Source organism: Varroa jacobsoni, unplaced genomic scaffold, assembly GCF_002532875.2.
Source record: "Varroa jacobsoni isolate VJ856 unplaced genomic scaffold, vjacob_1.0 scaffold_1006, whole genome shotgun sequence".
In the NCBI taxonomy this organism is placed as follows: Eukaryota; Metazoa; Arthropoda; class Arachnida; order Mesostigmata; family Varroidae; genus Varroa; species Varroa jacobsoni.
Window position 1 is genome coordinate 79716 of NW_019213908.1, and position 17750 is coordinate 97465.

At 39.4% G+C, this 17750-nt stretch overlaps 2 protein-coding genes across 15 annotated transcripts; both read right to left on the reverse strand.

Moving 5' to 3' along the window:
• Positions 1 to 1963: 1963 nt before the first annotated feature.
• Positions 1964 to 6943, reverse strand: LOC111265769 (uncharacterized). 2 transcript variants are annotated; one of them, XM_022842682.2, is made up of 7 exons: positions 6197 to 6943; positions 5294 to 5545; positions 4657 to 4799; positions 4135 to 4212; positions 3689 to 3819; positions 2661 to 2784; positions 1964 to 2142 (listed from the first exon to the last, which is right to left on the reverse strand). In XM_022842682.2, exons 1-7 carry the CDS (start codon positions 6351 to 6353, stop codon positions 1996 to 1998), a joined length of 1032 nt encoding a protein of 343 aa, XP_022698417.1. In that variant the 5' UTR covers positions 6354 to 6943; the 3' UTR covers positions 1964 to 1995. The 2 variants fall into 2 exon arrangements, 1 of the variants encoding a protein (XP_022698417.1); XR_002683650.2 differs by lacking the exon at positions 1964 to 2142 and having other exon boundaries at positions 2695 to 2784; positions 3634 to 3819.
• Positions 6944 to 7039: 96 nt separating this feature from the next.
• LOC111265770 (alpha-tocopherol transfer protein) lies at positions 7040 to 14369 on the reverse strand. 13 transcript variants are annotated; one of them, XM_022842686.2, is made up of 8 exons: positions 14095 to 14367; positions 13761 to 13901; positions 12991 to 13043; positions 11644 to 11929; positions 11038 to 11228; positions 9232 to 9383; positions 8884 to 8963; positions 7040 to 8450 (listed from the first exon to the last, which is right to left on the reverse strand). In XM_022842686.2, exons 2-8 carry the CDS (start codon positions 13831 to 13833, stop codon positions 8365 to 8367), a joined length of 921 nt encoding a protein of 306 aa, XP_022698421.1. In that variant the 5' UTR covers positions 13834 to 13901; positions 14095 to 14367; the 3' UTR covers positions 7040 to 8364. The 13 variants fall into 13 exon arrangements, 12 of the variants coding, with proteins under 12 accessions (XP_022698421.1, XP_022698426.1, XP_022698427.1 ...); XM_022842691.2 differs by lacking the exon at positions 8884 to 8963 and having other exon boundaries at positions 14095 to 14368; XM_022842692.2 differs by having other exon boundaries at positions 7040 to 8963; positions 11821 to 11929.
• Positions 14370 to 17750: the final 3381 nt, after the last annotated feature.

The window sequence follows — 17750 nt, forward strand, 5'->3', positions numbered from 1 at the left end:
CCAAAAACTGATGAAAGGGTTCACGACCATTTACGCGGGTGGGTTGAAACCATGACCCCTTACACTGGCTGTGTTTTGGTTAACTTGTTTTTTCTTGAACATTGTTGATCTTTTCGAAAACTTCGACAAACGTTTTTTCGTCCTAGTTAAAGAAATTGACAGATATTATACGCTTTCTTTTTTTCGCATTGTGTTGAACTACAACAGCTAGGCTTGCGCTCAGTATACTTGAAAAAGTGGGTTGTTCATGCGAACTTCTTCCAAGATTACCGCTGCTTTACACGACCCTGCTAATAACAATGAGAACAATCCTCTCGTTGATGGACGTATGCTGGAAATGTCTTCATTATAAAAAAAACCATAGACAATATTGAAGTTTATAGCTACGATGAAAGTCTATGAAGTCTTATGTGATCCGATCATCTGTTTATGAAGGCATACTTTTCATATCTGAGTAGATAAAGTCGGCGAGTAAACTGAACGGAAAGCAAAAGGCCAAAAAGCGGACTTCATGTCCTCACCGATCCTCTTTCTATGAGATTCGGCAAGTGCATATAATAAAACCGTATTGAAATCTGAGCTTTCAGTAGAGAACATCTACCGAAGGACGCTATATCACTGTGTTCGTCTGTGTGTATCACAGCGAAATGAAAACAGTCACCCCTAAATATATTTTTTCTTCTTTAGCCATACGCGATTGATCGTACTTATTAAAACCAGACCTTGGTTTACATGAACCGCCAAATTGAACGAATCCACGTTTCAATTAGATAAGTATGCGTAGAACATTGGCCCACTAAAGAAAATCCTACAAGATCGTATGCAGGTCTGGAATGTGTGTTCATTACAGTGACCCAGACCTATAATCCCTTGGACAAGGGCGTAGTTCCAAAAAAAATATGTTTCTTGCGACCTAAGTTACGCCATAGATGCACTACTCGCTACGTTATGTTATGAAGTTTTAAGATTTACCTAATAATCTGAGCGTAGAATAATCGCTTTTACGCGCATGACGTTCCGTAGTCTGCCTTCTTTAATATTAATGGATTTCCATTGGTCTGAAGATAATAACAGTTTGTTTACTTCTTTGGTCAATAGATATGTTTCATATAGCGTGGACAAGTTACCTGTTCATCAAATTTATCATCAGGTTTGGGCTTGGAAATAAACGTATTGTTTTCAAATGTGTGACAAATTCGCCATTTTATACAATGCAAATTACATTCGAAGAGAAAATGGCCTCACCATCAAATATCAATAATCTGTTTTGTTTTGCATCATATACTCAATCGACAGTTATTTACAGGCCAAAAAACGATAAAAAGATCTATTGAAAATCGAGTTTAAAGCAATTAACGAAACCCGTTTACTTCGCACTATTAAAGCTCAGCCGAAAAACTAGATTACCTTCTGACAGACCTCATATTAGCGGTTATTAACCGCATAGCGGTTACATCACACATCTCTCTATCTGGCTCCTAACCTCCCTCCTTCGCCCTCTCTTTCCATTCCTGTTAAACATTTTAAGCTTTGTTTCATGTAAGATATGAAGCCTTTAAATTAATCTTACAATGAAGGATGTTTGATGAGGACCGCAGGCATCTGAATCATGGAATTAGACGGAAACGAAAGCTAATGCTTATCTTTAAATAAGGAATATGGAAGGAAATAGGAACTATGTTATATGTTGCTCATACATCTGTTGTACGTCAAACAAGAATATTTCAGACTCTTAGCTACGATGGAATCGGCAGAGAAACTAATAGTCAGACACATAACGAATCTTCCCATAATTTTTTTGTTTGAAAAATAATGTCTTTATTATTAATTATCGTTATTGTTAAGCATTTTATACAACGTTAGCAATTAACTAATCGACCATTATGAAGACCCACTAAGAAGTAAGTGGACTTAACGTTTCTTCGTGACCAAATTTACCACTGTCAACAAAATGTACACGATATAAACAATTCGAGTATTTATTATTATTGGTGGTTAACATAACTTATGACGTGTGTTTTTTCTGCTTGTTCTTGCATTGTACCGAACAATTTCGATTGTTCGATTGTTAACCGGTTGCAAAGGTCGGCAATTATCACCAGCCTCGGTATTTGTTGAGGACGCTAAGCGTATATGTCGTAGCTGCCAATGATTTATCGCATTCCCCAGAATAATGAAGATAATGTTATTAAGCTTACACGGGAAGAAATATATGAAGCTATCAAAAGCAGAAATGTATTTATCTAGTGCCAAAAAAATAGTAGTTAAATTTATAGCAAATTTTTTAGTCAGTGATTTGGCTTAGAGAACGCTCTACGACAGTGCGTAGGCCAATTTATAATTCCCAGACTGTACTGTTATTAAATTAAAGTAACTAGAAAATTTCTATGTATTTTCGTTATTATACGCTACGTACAATATAAGTATGCAACTTTGTCCTATTTTTTTTGCACAAACTTGCATTATGAATCTACATGAATGAGTTTACATGCTGAAGAACTGCATCGATGTTTTTTTTAATTAGGCCTATTTTTTTTTTATTATGCGTCTTGGCCGGTAACTAAGCATAGGATCGCCATTTTTTGCGTTCGTTCAAAAGCCGAATGTCACAATCAGTACATACAGCACAATTAATAGAATGGGATTTAATGCAACTAAACCTGAGTAAGGCTGATTTCAACCGGCTCGAGAATGATGTACCATCTCACGTTCTCTGTGCAAGGAGGCATCGTAAGGGAACCCTGGTAGGTTATGTAGGATTTGACGACAAGGTCGTGTGAGGAGCTGGAGCATAGCACAGATGAACATAAAATAGGGTTATCCTAAGAAACAATGGAAGCTCTAACTTTACACCTCTCTACAGTAAAGCATGCACACTATGTGTACACATAAATAGCGCGAGCGAACGTCACTGTACTTCCGTAAGCTACACAGTCACCTTATGTTTCAGTTAAGCAGTTCACTTCAATTATTCCCAAAGCCCGAGTCCATTCTTGTACATACCCTTGAACTTGTAAGTATTAGCCGAATTTAACTTTATTAATAGTAAGTGTTTAAATTAAACAACTTACTCATAAAGTTCTTTACGTGGTTCTTTACCGCCTACTTTATAAGATTATTCACCATTATTGACTCCGTTACAATACCACTAATTGCATATGTGATTTTCTATCGTCTATGTCTTCCTGTCCTGTCTGGTCAGTCGTCCTGATGTCTATAAGATGGACTTGTTCCTGGCGAGGCTGATCGCGTTTACCTCAATCGTGTACAAAAGGCTTAAATGCCGCCCGCAATTTAGGAGCATACCAAATTGAAGGTTTACCGATAAATTAAAACAAATAGGTAGTGATTACAATCTGTACGAAGCTTATGAAATCGCTCCGTGCATTAATACGTTCCTGTTAGTTCACCATAGTTTTAATATATTTGCATGTTTCAAGCAGGTGCAAAAAAGACACATCGTTGGAAAGCAATGGCAGCGACCGAATCCGCTCACTGTTCGGTCTCACCCGAGCTAATAGATAGCACTTGTTGTCTATTGATTTTATACAGCGGCAAAAGACGCTTTTTAATTTTTTTTCCTTTGACTAGCTATCTGTTTACAGCTAACGGTTCTTAGCGTTCGCCACGTACCATACGGCGATACGTGATAACCTAACGCGTAAACGTTTGGACGATGCTAACTCACGCGTTCGATATCGTAACTTGGTGACTTTTTTTTGGTAAAATGTTGGCGAGACGCAGGTGAAAGAACTGCTGTGGGTATGATCCAAACATTTTGAGGAAATTCTGGAGCTTAGTATTCGTCTGCGATGTAACCTGCGCAGGTAAGCCAAGCGGTGCACACAATAAACAATGATTAGCAATGAATTTCAATATAAAGTGGTAGCTTGAGGAAGCGTATTGCTACATTCCTATTTTCCCCATCAGTACATCGAAATCTGCATCTTTCATCATCATGAATATGAATCAAAGCACGGTTTGTACTTCGAACATTGTGAACCAAAATGGAGACGTTTTAGATACATTTAGCGGTGTCAGTACACGGTAGGTATCTATAAGTGGTAGGGCAAATGATAATCATTAAAAAAATCGAATTTTCGACTGTGTGTCACTGGAGGAGAATTAACTTACCTGGAAAAATGCAGCAAGCACAACTATACTCGCCGTCGTACTGAGCGGATCTTTGAGCCGATAATGAATGAATTGAACCTGAGATGTAACAGATAAGATGTCATTGTACCTTGGTCAGTTCTGCCAGTCAATTCGACTCGAACGGAATGGCGTATTGGCGAAAATAGTTTTGGTATTTATTGCTACCATACAGGTAACCTAGGGCCGATCTATAGTCACATCATTTATAAGCATCCAGTTGATTAAATAAAGATTAAAAAAAAACAGAGCAAATTTTCATATTATTTTCAACTACGCCAAATGTTGTCAAATAATTAGATCATGGACGGTATTTGGGAGAGGTTCGGCTAACTTTTCATACATGAAAACAGAGCATGTGACGAGATAGCATGCATCGAATTTTCTACGTTTCCTGCCAACGTTCATCTTTCTTCCAATTTTTTTTGCTGCATTTTCAGCGATTCGCCCTGGTCACCGCATGCCTATTAATTCGTAAATCTACGCTAGGACAATTTCACGAACCTCTAATGCAAAGAGTTCGTTGTCCAGGGAGTGCTCCGTTTCCATTGTATCTTTTCCAAACCGAAAGTAGATCTCTTGAAGTTTGTAGACAATACCGTTTGGGTCGAGCACAAAACGATTTCCCGTCATGTTTGCTATAATCACTACGAATAAACCAAATAATAAACGTTATTTTGTTCGTTAAATGTTTCATAAACTATTAAAGCCACATCATCAACTGTGGGGCCCTGTCGTCAACAAACAGCTTAGGATATGTTGACGAGAAGAATAAGATCTATCTCGTTTTGTTAATATTAATCACTCATTTGAAACTTGTTCTTATGACACTTATGAAAGCTATTTCTGATAGTCTCATACCGTAGTCTATTTACTAGAGCCTTAAGATAGGTTTACCTGTCTCCGTTATTTCTGCTATGGCGCCCACTATATTTTGCATAGCACAAACGTGCTAGTGAACCCATATTCTGCAGTTAAACTGCCTGAAACGAACCAAAGTCGTCGTCCACACCACCCTCAAAATGAATAATCACCCTAAACCCTCACGGCTGGCTACCGAAGCTGTCACTGTTTTTATCCAGCGATACATGTTCCAGTGTACAAATGAATTGATCTAAACAATTCTATAGTAATAACATACGCTGTTCGTGATTAACGCGGATGATTCCTGAATCTACCGGATCATTGTAGTTGATCAGACGTAGTGATAGTGGACGCTTGCAACGTAGTTTATCTGGACACTGGCGCTCTGGCAGATTCGTTGTATTGATCCAAATCGGTGACTGGTTCTTCCCCCCACAATGATTTGGAGGGTCAAATTTTTCTTCGATGATGCGATTCCAATGATTTGGGCCCTTTCCTCTTTTCCCATCGTACGACCACGCATTGTAGTCTCAATCGAAAAATAAAAATTACAGAAACATAAATGGTACGAAATACGAATAGTTTATGTTACTTAACACGAGATTTGAATTAATGGCGATTAGAACGAGAACTAGGATGTGCTTAAGCTGGGTACGTTCTTATTTTCGGATTTACGACTTTTTTCGAAATAGCGTTTGGTGGTCATTTAGTTCAAGGAAAAAAATGAATCCAACTCCCATGTTTGACCTTCGGCGAACAGACGGAGGTGGGGGCATCAATGAGTGACATACGATGTTGAGCAGCATTTGTCGTTTAGCAATGGAACGTGCAAGCTAGTTTGCGGTTGTTCGAGATCGCTGTAATGGGGCACACTTAGAAGCCAACATCTTCGAACATATTCTTTAATGGTAGAACGAGTATCTTCGGCAAAGGCTAGAACGAAATCATTTGTCTTGTAGTATGAAACCATCTTCTTTTCCGGTTCGCTATGCGGTATTAAACTGTTACGAAAGAGGCTCGAATTTACCTATTACTCTAACCGAAAATTGCCGCTTGCTTACAATGACATCGTAGCACTTAACGACATTTCGTAAAATTTCGGCCGGACTTTCGTTACGGCTTGTCGCGTGCAGCCCAGATGGTTTCATAGCAGTTCTATCGTGCAATACTATAACCTTACTGTAGGCGGAAACCGTTCCTCGATCCCAGACGACGATAACATAGAATACAAGGAAAAACATGACGGTGACAAAGAAGAAGCCCACGAGCGTCGTGGCAGCATCTTTTCGCAGAAATATAACCGGATCATCGAGTTGTGCGTCAAAATCGGAAGACATCGTCGTTACGCGTAACGAGCGCTTATCGGCCGCTTTGTAGAGCGTCAATTTTAGGAACACAGGCAATTATTCGCTTTGTTGTTGATTCATGCCTTGCCAATAACGTAATTGCACGACGGTTCGAGTAAATGATGAAGTGTCATCAGCTTTTGAAGCTCTAGAGATAACTTAGCGTGCGTATAGACGATTGTACGGACAAAACGTGTTCGTGAAATCGTATGTACGCCTCGTTCCCATTTTTAATACGGAACTATCTCATGAAAATAATCTAACCCGAGAAGCCTTAGCTCGTATAAAGCCAATACCATCTAAGACGTCTTATTACGTCACGCGTCGCTCTATCTAGTGATGTATCGCGATTGAGGTTCGAGCAATAGTGAAGTTGATCTAGTTTTCTTGCCACTGTATGTTTAAACTAAAGCTGGCTCTAGAGGTACAACGGCTAGGCAGTTGGAACAATATTATTCTCGTTACTATCAGCAATTCGATTTTATAATAATGCATTGAGGGAATGGTACCGTGAAGTGTCGCATCATTCTCGTAACCAAGCCTCGTACTAATTTGAGAGCTACTGCTTTAACGAACTATTCGAGAACTGATCCATATTGATTCCGCAAAGTATATAACGTGAATGTGGCACTGTTTTCTAAGTATTTTAATTTATCGTATAAAACAATAGTCAACCGTAACCGCGGAATGAGACCATTTATTTGGAAAATTATATGAATAAAGCATATAAACGATTCTAGTCGAAATAAACTTACAGTTGTATAAGGGCAAAAAATAATAAGCAGTTATATATATATATGTGTGCGGGTGGGCCCTTGGCCCCCACTAATGTACGACAAAATTTGCTTGAATAAACGACGTTCCTATCGTTTCAGCTGTTCTATCAGAATTTAATTGGTTTGTTTTTCTTGAGTGCTGAGGCGCGTCGCCCTACTAACGGGCTTCTCACCTTGTTTTCACTCACCGAATCTCTTTCTTCGTCACATAGAAGGTATCTCGACCTTTAGGTCATTTTATAGCGTTTCGGTCGCCGATGTGTGAAACTTATGTGTCTCTCATATATGGTAGTAGCAGTTCAATTGTACCTATTGTTTATGTAATGGGAAAATATGCTTCCAGAAAAATCTACAAGAGCAGCTGTATTTTTTCTCTTGAGAATGAATGTTTATGCGAAGTTAGCGGGACCTCTGTGCGCGTTTATAAGAATAAGTACATGTTCAACTTCTTTTTTAATCAGTAATAATGAAAATGAGTATATTCACTTTGTTAAGTGTTAGTAGGTATTGACTACATAGTTCAGTAATAACTATATGAAATATTACTGCATATACGATGGAATGATACGCGTAGGACCATATATATAAAGTGGTCTAACTTTGGAACCGACCGGAAGCAATACTTAACAGCTTGGGCACCAAGCATAAAGCTCGAGGTATCAATTGTGGTGTCGCCGTAATGCACTAGCACTACAGCATGAGCGCATCATTCAGCCCGGAAAGGTTGATTGAGCATTTCTGGTCGAAAAGAAGCTCGTCCAAGCTTCCTAGTCCAGATTTGTATTGGGTCCGATGATCAGGCTGTCAGACGACCGCCTTAACATAACTCCGTCTTGGTCAAAAGCGGACCACTGAAAACCATGTGTGGATTAGTATTTTCGAGTCGGTCATTTGTTATGAAGCGTAAGCGAAACGCCAGACTAGCCCAAATACAACCTAAAGAAAGTGGCTACGTCGTTTATTTGCCTGAAGCTTTCCACATTCGCGTACAGCCGGGGTTGTGGTTTTAGAAATGTTTTTATAACCAGAAAAAAGCCATGTACACCAAGTAAAAACATGTAGAACTTTTAGAAAAGAACACTTGTTCCATTTACTGTCGGGCCAGCTTGTAGCATCGCTAGCTCTCTAGATTGGTTACCAAATGAAGCTGTGGCCAAAAAAAAAAAACGTGAAACAATCAACAGATCCGCAAAGTACATGCCGTTTTAAAATAGACTGTACTATACCTAAAAGACCGTCCGTGTGCTACATCGATAATCCATAGCTCTATATTTCAGCGAAGATCTCTTCAGTGGATTGGCGATGCGCGTACCTTTCCAAATAAATAGATACATTGTCAGTACTTATCGAAGAGTTTTCTCTAGGTGTAGGATATGTTTATACACATTATCATTCCAGACACGGTCAGAGGATTATGAACAAGCGAATCTCTAAATATACGCAGTACAGTGTATGCATGTCCTCAGCTGAGTTCTGCCATAGAAAAGAACAAATAACGCGCAAACCCAAACAGTTACGATTCGGGTTTGGGTGTTCACTTCTATGGTGTTGTGCCAGAGGGAGTGCTAAGTTTCATTCATGGCATTTAGCTATCGATTTGGTAAGATGAGCTGGTAAAATGTCAATGATCTTCAATGACAACAAGGTAGACGACTACTTGGCAGCATTGTCTGTTTGGACTCCATAGTAACTTCGAGTCACAAACCAATCATGGTATTGTGACATTTTATCGAATGTGGGTTTACTTGAAAATGGGCCACTAGTCGAAGTAGATGAATATTCTTCGGGAAGAATGGAACCGTCGATATACTTATCGAGATTAGCACTAAACAAAACGAAAAACGTCAGTGAACAACGGGTTAGCGACATACGAAAAAGGCTTGTAGCTCGTATAGTGAACGTAGTTAGGCATATAGAACGGTTAAGTCAGTTGAAATGATATAAATATGTCTGCTTGACTTTTTTTTTTTGCCTGACCGTTCCCTTCTGAATGTTTGGGGGCAACGATTCGAAGCATTCAGTATTTTCCTATACTAGGTGCACATAAGCGCTGACTTTATGGCTAGGTAAAAGAATGAAAAGAAAGTAGTCACCTCGAGGAGTGGACATGTAACCGCGCCCGCATCTTGGGCGTTAGGAAATTCCTGAAGAGGTTTAGCACGAATCTGAACGCCGCGGGACATGAAAGCACGTGGATTGCCCGAAGTCGCATAGGGTATGAGCCATTGACGCAACTGAGCAGATACTGCATCGGGGGGTCACAATAACGATTCATACGTTAGTTTGACATGACACATACTATGGTTAGTATCAAAAATAATAACATTTTTTCTTAATTTTTACCTTTCAAAGTACTCGTGGCGCCATCGGTATAGCGAGGTCGCCCTCCACTGTGGCAGCGTGGCATTTCTCCCATAGTTGGAAAAGCGTTACTTTAATGGAAATAATGTTCTTATTTTGGTCGTTGTAGATAAACGATTGCACGCGGAAAAAATTCAAACTTTACCTGGAGAGCTCGCTTGTACCTGTACTGTACCTGTAATATCGTTGTTTTTTGGTATAAAAAAACCACTAAAGTTGACAAGCGTGCATACAGAATAGATTTAAGAATAGACTTAAGGACAGGGAACGAAACCTATGTTCAAAACCGAGCATGGAGATGCTTCATTTCGCACTGGGAACCAGCTGCCTAAAGATCTACTTGTGGCAGCATCCGACCTAAGGCATTTAGATAAAGATTAAAGGGTAAACTGCCAATAATACAGGTCTACCTATAAAAACTTGTAAAGGTACATGTAATTCTATTTATGGAATTCACATCAGCGATCACAGGACGCACAACGAAAGCGCTCTTATATTCTCCACTAAAATGCGACAGACTTTCATCGGCTATCAAATAAGCAAAAAAGCAATTTTCGCGAAGCATTTGTCAAGACGTAGCAATCGACTATTGTACTAATTATAATACTGGTAAATTCGTTCGGGACGGCCGCGATTCGGGCAATTGAGTCGGTGATTTCCATGCGTTCATCAACGTTTTAAAGGTCAAAATTACGATTTAGCAAGAATCACGCAGCCTATCGGCTGGTCCTTAGGAGCCACGTATGTTTGAAGGTTGGTTTCAATTCGGTTGATTCAGAAATCTAAATGGTAGCGATAAGTGATGGGCAACAACAAAAGTAGATCTGCGTACGCTGGACAAACAATGGAAGTCTTTCAGGTTAAAAATGTGTACCCCACACTGATTGTTAGCTTCTTATAAAAGCACTAATATATTTAGAGTAAAATTTACTTCCACTATCGATATAAATGTACGACTGAATTGAATATCTGATATGTACTACCATGAAAGCATGACAGTTGAACCGCTATATGGGAGAATTTTAGCGAGTTGTAACAAACGCTAAAAAGTAGACACGCACAAATTTACTACCAAAGGGTTCTATAATTTTAACCCAATTCATATAAGTGATTTTATCGGCCAACGATTTTTACCACCCGCGTGGATACCCACAGCCTCAATACAGGACAAAATATAATGATTAATATTAAGCATAGGTAAATTTACATTGGGAAATTGATACTCGCAAAAATACGAACGAAGGTTATGGAGGTATAACCTTTTGCTTGATTCGAATTTTTTTGTCTTAACCTCTGGTTTTCAACAACCTCAGATCAGAGCTCTGTTTGTTGAGGCTTTATGTATTCGAACGCTGGCTTGAGCTAGACTATCATGAGAAAATATATATGTGTATGTATATATGTGTGAAAATATATAGGTATATAGAAATCAAACAAGTTGATCGGGTGAGCGTACTAAACATGCACTTTTAAACAGAAATATGTGTACGAATCAATGGTCTAACAAGAGTTCGAGCCACGGCAGTGGACATGCTTACCCTGAACACCGCCATGTCACAAAACGGTAAATGTCTTATACCGAAGCCGGAACAATCAAAGACAACGGTGAGGCCCTGAAGCTGGACTATTGGATCTCGCATAGCTGCTTCCACAACATAGAAACCAAAAAAGAGCATATCCGCTAATACAGCCTTTGTATTGATCTTGTCCCAGTCACCCTGTCGAAATACTGACGCGTGCGGCGTTGGAAAACAACAGAAATTTCCTGCATTAATGATACTGATTAAGCAAACAGTGTTCTACTACGTTTCTAAACTCATTTATATAATTATGAATTTAAGGACAGAAGCCTCCTTGGGAGGAACTCAAACTCCCATGATTCTCTAAGCAACATAATAAAGCCGTTGAATAAAAACAGTTTGCGGTGAGTGCAAAAATCAATATTCAGCACAGTTTACGATATCATTAGTGGAACACGCAGATAATTAGATCATATAATTCAAGCATTTCTACACAAGGCGTGTGTAGATACATCTTGCTACATATATGCACATATATATATATATATGGATACATCTCCTAATGAAAATATTCCTGACACCACTTTATTCCCTGCTAATTTATGAACGTTGACAACTACATACTAAGCACGGAAGAACCGTCCCAATTTTTTCGATCCAGAATCATAATACTCTTCAGCGGCACATAGAATTCGGTGTCTTTTGGTCCTTTGCCCCGTGGGGCAACCTTATGAGGCAAACTGGCCCGATTGAGGTAGTAACCGTTAAGCATTCTAAAAGCTTTTGCAACGTCATACTTGCTTGTGCGAATGAACCGTGCTAGGAAATCGTCGTCTTTCTCGTACACGATATTTTTCAGGCCCTTTTCGGCGATGTTTTCCTTCAATGCATTGATTGCATTACGGAGTTCCTGAAATATCAGCACACAGATAACCCAGGTAGTAAAGTCAGTTCAGATAATATATAATATCAGGCTTGATTTTTTTATCACGGCAACTTGGTAATCATCTTACTAGGTTCTTAATAGAAATAAAATAAGCTTTTATCTAAAAATGGTAATACAATTCGAACCGTCGTTTCGCCTCTGATACGAAATGTTCCCTTAAATGAAAATTATCAATCGCGTGTTTTAGATGTGGGGCATCTACCCTGCTACGCCAAACGGTAAAAACTATTTTACTTATTACATATGTGGCATAAATTTATAGTGCTCATGGATTTTTTTCTATGGAATTTTATTCTAATAGACATTTGTTCTCATAGTGAATCGTTTTTTGGCTTGAAATGACCGTCGTTGACAGTCACTAACATATACGCCGATAATGTCACCAAGTAAGTGATGATCTATTTCTATTCGTTGCAATTTAAGGAACTTTGCGCATATTTCAAGGTGAACCTTGTAATATGGCCTGTGTAACGCGGTCATGCTTTGCCAAGGTTTTACTTTCATGTAATACTTGTTGTGTCGGCGGCGGGGGGGGGGGGGGGGGCACATGCGTACTTTATGGAACATTTGAATTTGCTGAATTCGAAAAGTAGGCCGTTCCTGATACCCCTTTCGTTGCTATTAAAGGCAAAACAAGGTTCATTCAACAAAGCAAGAAACGAGTATAGGGATCTGTCTTAAAGAAATGTAACTTTTCCGGACATGCTTTCCAGTCCTTATTAGAGGTGATAGGACAAATGGACTGTTGTGGTGAAGCCTGTTTTTCAGATGGTGAACACATAATGTCGTCAGGAACAGACGTCCGCCATAAACTGGAAGCGAAATATCCATATAAGCTTAGTATACGCATGATTTGGTCGCATATGGGCTCGCTAATTTTTTAAATAGGTTTCAAGTGCGCTAGGGACGTGAGAGCATTTCAAAACCTCGTACAGATTGCAAGTAACTGAAATCCTATATTGGTCTGATCGCTGTTGATTAATGATTGTAGTATCCAAGCAATAACCTTCCAACATGCTTCTTACCTCTTCAGTTTCACCATGCAATTCAAGTGCCAGGGCCTGCCAGTCGTCCATAGCTGAAAAAATCAAAAACTAACCTCACACTCTGTAGTTCATATTATCATGCAACTTATATCAATTTTAATTTCTCCATTTCGGTGCGACAATGTTGTTAAGAGTGATGGTATATGAATGATAGAAAGTTGGTTAAATAATAGATAATAACTATTTGGATTGATCCCGTCACACAATTCAAAATTAAACTGGCCCTTTACATGTCCGCGCACTCCTACACATGGAAGATTTGGAGGCAATTTTCATAGAGTAGTTAGTGTACGAAACTTAAATTCTGGAATATCGGAGGGCCGCCGATTGGCATCTTGAAGGTACCACTTAACCAATATAACTTCCAATACGTCAATAGGGAATTAATCGATATGGCGGACGAGATTCAACAGCGCTAACGAGCACTTTCTAGATACCTCGTGTTAATAAAAGTTGCATAGACCGTGTGATGCGTGATCGTGTTATTAACTTTGTTGGGTTAGCAAGAGCTAGTGATGTTATAGATTTTATATGAAATTACTTTTTTCCTTTAGATAATTCAGCTTTTGCTAAAGGTTGGACAGAGGCATCATTGGCGTAAAAAACGAAGCATGTGGTCTTGTGTCGTGACCTCATGAAGTACTTGGCTTTCGATTATCAAGGCTGGACAGCGTCGGTAGTAAGGGAACTATGGATATACGAAGAAACATTATTTATTGTCAAATGCCGTAAGAAGTGAGGCTAATTACTTCTCTGGGCGATGAGAGTATCTTGCTTGTATGAGCCTTTCCGACATCGAGGATCGATTTCAGCATCAGTCATTCAATACGTCTTCATCGCTGCCTACCGCGTCATACGGGTAGACTAAATGAATCAGCTTTAAACCAGGTCTGTAACAGTCCTAATCCACATTAGCATCCAACCTTGTTGTCATGTGAACCAATTCGCAGATTGTCTACAGAACAACATTTATCCTGTAATCATGTCCGTACTAAGTAATCAGTTGAGCGATAATACGTTCATTCGTTTTTGCTGTTAGAACATATATAATTCAATTAGTCACAAAACTGTCAAACAACTTACCAACCATTTCGTACGAACTTCACCCGTAAGCACTTACATCAACCTACAGCACTTTCTCGAATCGTGTGGTGGGTCCTCAATCCTACGGTCTTTTAGGTGAAGCGATTTAACGCACTGAACAGTTCGGTTTTTATTCTAACATGAGTCCTCTTTCAAGAGCAGTCTTCGCTCTGATGCTCCGATGCTCAAGGTTTTTTTTTGTAGACGCGACGGGAAAGAGTGGCCGTCCGCCGGAGATGCAGAGAAACCCACTGTGTCCGATACGGCATAGTCGCCGCGCACGCCGCAATGTGCGACCCAACATTTTTCGTTCTCCTCGCCCATTTTTGTTGGTCCTCCCTTTCGTGGTAGTACGCTATAGCCATCTCGCACTGCTTCGGGCAATCAACGAGGCGCTAACAACGCCACGAGCCTCCTCACCCGTCAAGTAGTCGTTGCTCCGTTAGAGGCCTAGAACAACGTTCGTTAAGACCATGATGTAAGGGTCGAAAGACCATTTGACCATGCAGAGAGCCAATCTCTTAGACTAGAAAAGCTCGAGAGCATCATTACGATCGCAGCTATTTCCCCGTACCTAGAATGTTTCTTGGGAACGGTTCGGTGGTTCCGGTGCGGTCGACAGCGCTGCATATCGTCTTACCGATAAGCGATTTGTACGTAGTTGTGTATATACGTATATGAATGTTTACGTCAGCGAAGACAGTGGCGTGCAAAAGTACAATAACAGTATAAAGCTAAATGCACTAAACAGACGCTTGTTGTCGTGTAGCGATGAACCTGTTTAATGGAGAATTGCCCGTCATTGTCAGACATCAATCATAATTGATCATGATTTTCCAAGTGACGTTCAGATGATTGCTGGATGTGCTCTATATGCATATTCTGTCAATGCTCTTTTCAAACTCAGATGTAATAACAAGGATTTGTAAATGTGGAGAAGTAGAGGTCAGCAAGCATTTGGTGCTAAAAACAGCTGCCTCTCGATAGCGTAGTTATTCGAGATGGAAGTAAGTTTTTATGGTTTATGGTCAGACTATTTGACACGGAGGACCCACATAAGAGTTAACAACCCGTTCAACTGTTTCAAAGAGAAGGAGGAAGGCAACAAATTAGGATTAAGTCCAATCGGTCGATAAATATTCAGCACAAGTTTGTTTCCTTTAATCATTATCTTATTGATAACTCTGACCTCAGCACCTCCAATCGACCAATTTTACAGTGCAACGATTATAGCACTATTCTAAAAGTTAATATCTAGAAAGGAAAATGGTATTGCTAACTTTCTTATTTCGATATAGGCGACCTTTTTCAATTTGTCACTAAAAATTAAATCAAATTTCGTCTTACTTTGACAGGCATGACATTCGTAGCTTTGTGTATGTTGATTTTATTTTACCCTCCAGAGAAACGTGTCTACCTAATTCTGCCTAATGACTACCTCGAATTGATTCTGTTCACAGGGCCTATTGAAAAGGACATCCCCAACAATTGGCATTAAGGGGTGCCGGTTTTTTTGCAGAGCATAAATAGTTCAAAATATAGCTACTCTTATAAAATTTCGTAGACAGGTTGAAAAATTTGGGGCCAGACATTTAGCATAATTAAGGGTCGCTGTCCGATTCTGTCAATGTTCAGAGTACAGCTGAAGTACCGTTGAAGGGTCCGCCGTTGGGCCTCAGTGATTCTAGCAGTCACGAGATTATCGAAGACCATTTGTTTCTTCAAGATTTAGCGCTGAGTACAAAACTAGGTCAGAGTAATATTCTTACATTTTAAATTAAAAATTAAAAAAAATTAAAAACTACGAAATTTTTAACGAAGCCTCAACATTGTCGGACAAGGTCCAACCGGGCCTAGATGCATGTCCCCATATCTAAACAGTGGAGAAAATAGACTGTGAACAGAAAAATTTTCATGATATTAAATAACAAAGCACACTAATAATAATATAACGTTCAATTAAGCGACTGTAATATATTTATCACCTATTGTAATAGAATATTAACATTATCGTTGTTGTTTCTATAGAGAGATAGCACTGACTTGGACGTGACAGGATAGACACGTTACAAGTGTTCAAAGCGTCACGTCCTCTTGTTGATTCGGACATGTTAACAACTCAACCAACGATATTGAAGCAGCTAGTAGACGCTGCTGATACTATCATACGCTATCGTATTTATACGGAGCGAAGGTTAATTTTGTTTCAACTGACCGTACTAGCTAAAAGTAGCAGGTATTAAAGTACCAAGGATATCGAAGGCCGGTTAGAATTGACAAAATATCAATTCCGTATCACAAGGCGCTTAACTATAATAGCTAGGTCCAGCAGCCTAAGCCAACCTTGTTTAGGTCAAGATACATGAAAAAGTTTAGTTATGATACAGTTATCATTTTAAACGCGAGTTCACATTTTCTCTACTATTTTTTTTTACCTAATTATAAATTGGTCTTGTTTCTAATGTAAACCCCTTTTTTTCCCGTATCCCCGAACATTTAGATCGCTTCGATACCTGCGAGTGAAATCTCGTACGCTCTAATAATATTGTCTGTGTTACGTATCATGTATGTGGTTTCTCTATCCTCTGGTGTCTAACAGGCGGTACTATTTTTAGATGCATTCTGACGAGTGAAGCATGCCTCACTTCTCTAGACTTCAATCATGAATAATGCTAATTAAGCGACCTTATTATCTATGTAGCAAAATCAGTTTGGAGCGCAAAATAAGGAATCTAATTATTGTCAGTAAATGTTATATGTATGAGCTACGCTCTTCCTTCATACGAGTTTATCACCATGAATATAAATCAGGCGTTAAGGCTGCCAGCTTGGTTAGATCAGATCATTTTCCTTGTGGGAATTTCAGGTTCAGTCCGACTTTTACGCAAGTAACAATGAGCGAGCGTATTAAGGGTCATGCATAGAAATAGGTCGTATGGCGAGGATGCTTTTGCGGAAAACAGGTTTCAAATCTTTTGGACTCATGACAGTTTGCAAATCTGTGTAGCCTCGGAAGAGTTGTAGATGGCCTACAATCCTCTTGGTCAATACCTTTGACTTTGCAAAGTCTTCCGTTGCTAATTGTCTATAACATTGGCTGGTTTTGCTCTGACTATAAATAAGCGGCATAAATAATTCAAGAGCGATCCATTTCGATATGATTAGTCCAATTGGTCTTCCCGGACCGATGAAGACAACTTTTATCAGTAACGTTATCAATGCACAATTACAATTTTGTGCCAGTCCTTTTAGTTCTAAGTGTGGAATTGGGAGCTTGCCGTGCAAAGGCCCGCCATGTGCGTGGCATACGCATGTTTATCATGGCATCATACAACTGTAGCTTTAGTGAACGTACGAACGCTTGGTACGCTATATTAATATCCTGGGCTAGCCTCTATGAACCGAGTCTTTCATCCGGTATCGCTGTCGAGCATAGTTGATTAGACGGCTAGCTCCGTAGTTCTCGATTGGGCCAGGCTAACTTTTGTGCGTGTGTTGCGTTGGCTGGATTGTGGTAATGCTGAAATCGCATCGCCATTATATTGATTAGCAAGACCAAAGTTGAATAGGAATAAAAATGACCTTAATAATAAGCATAAGATGTCAAATGCTTGCCATTACGTAGAGTTCGGGTATCTATCTATGGCAGAAACGCT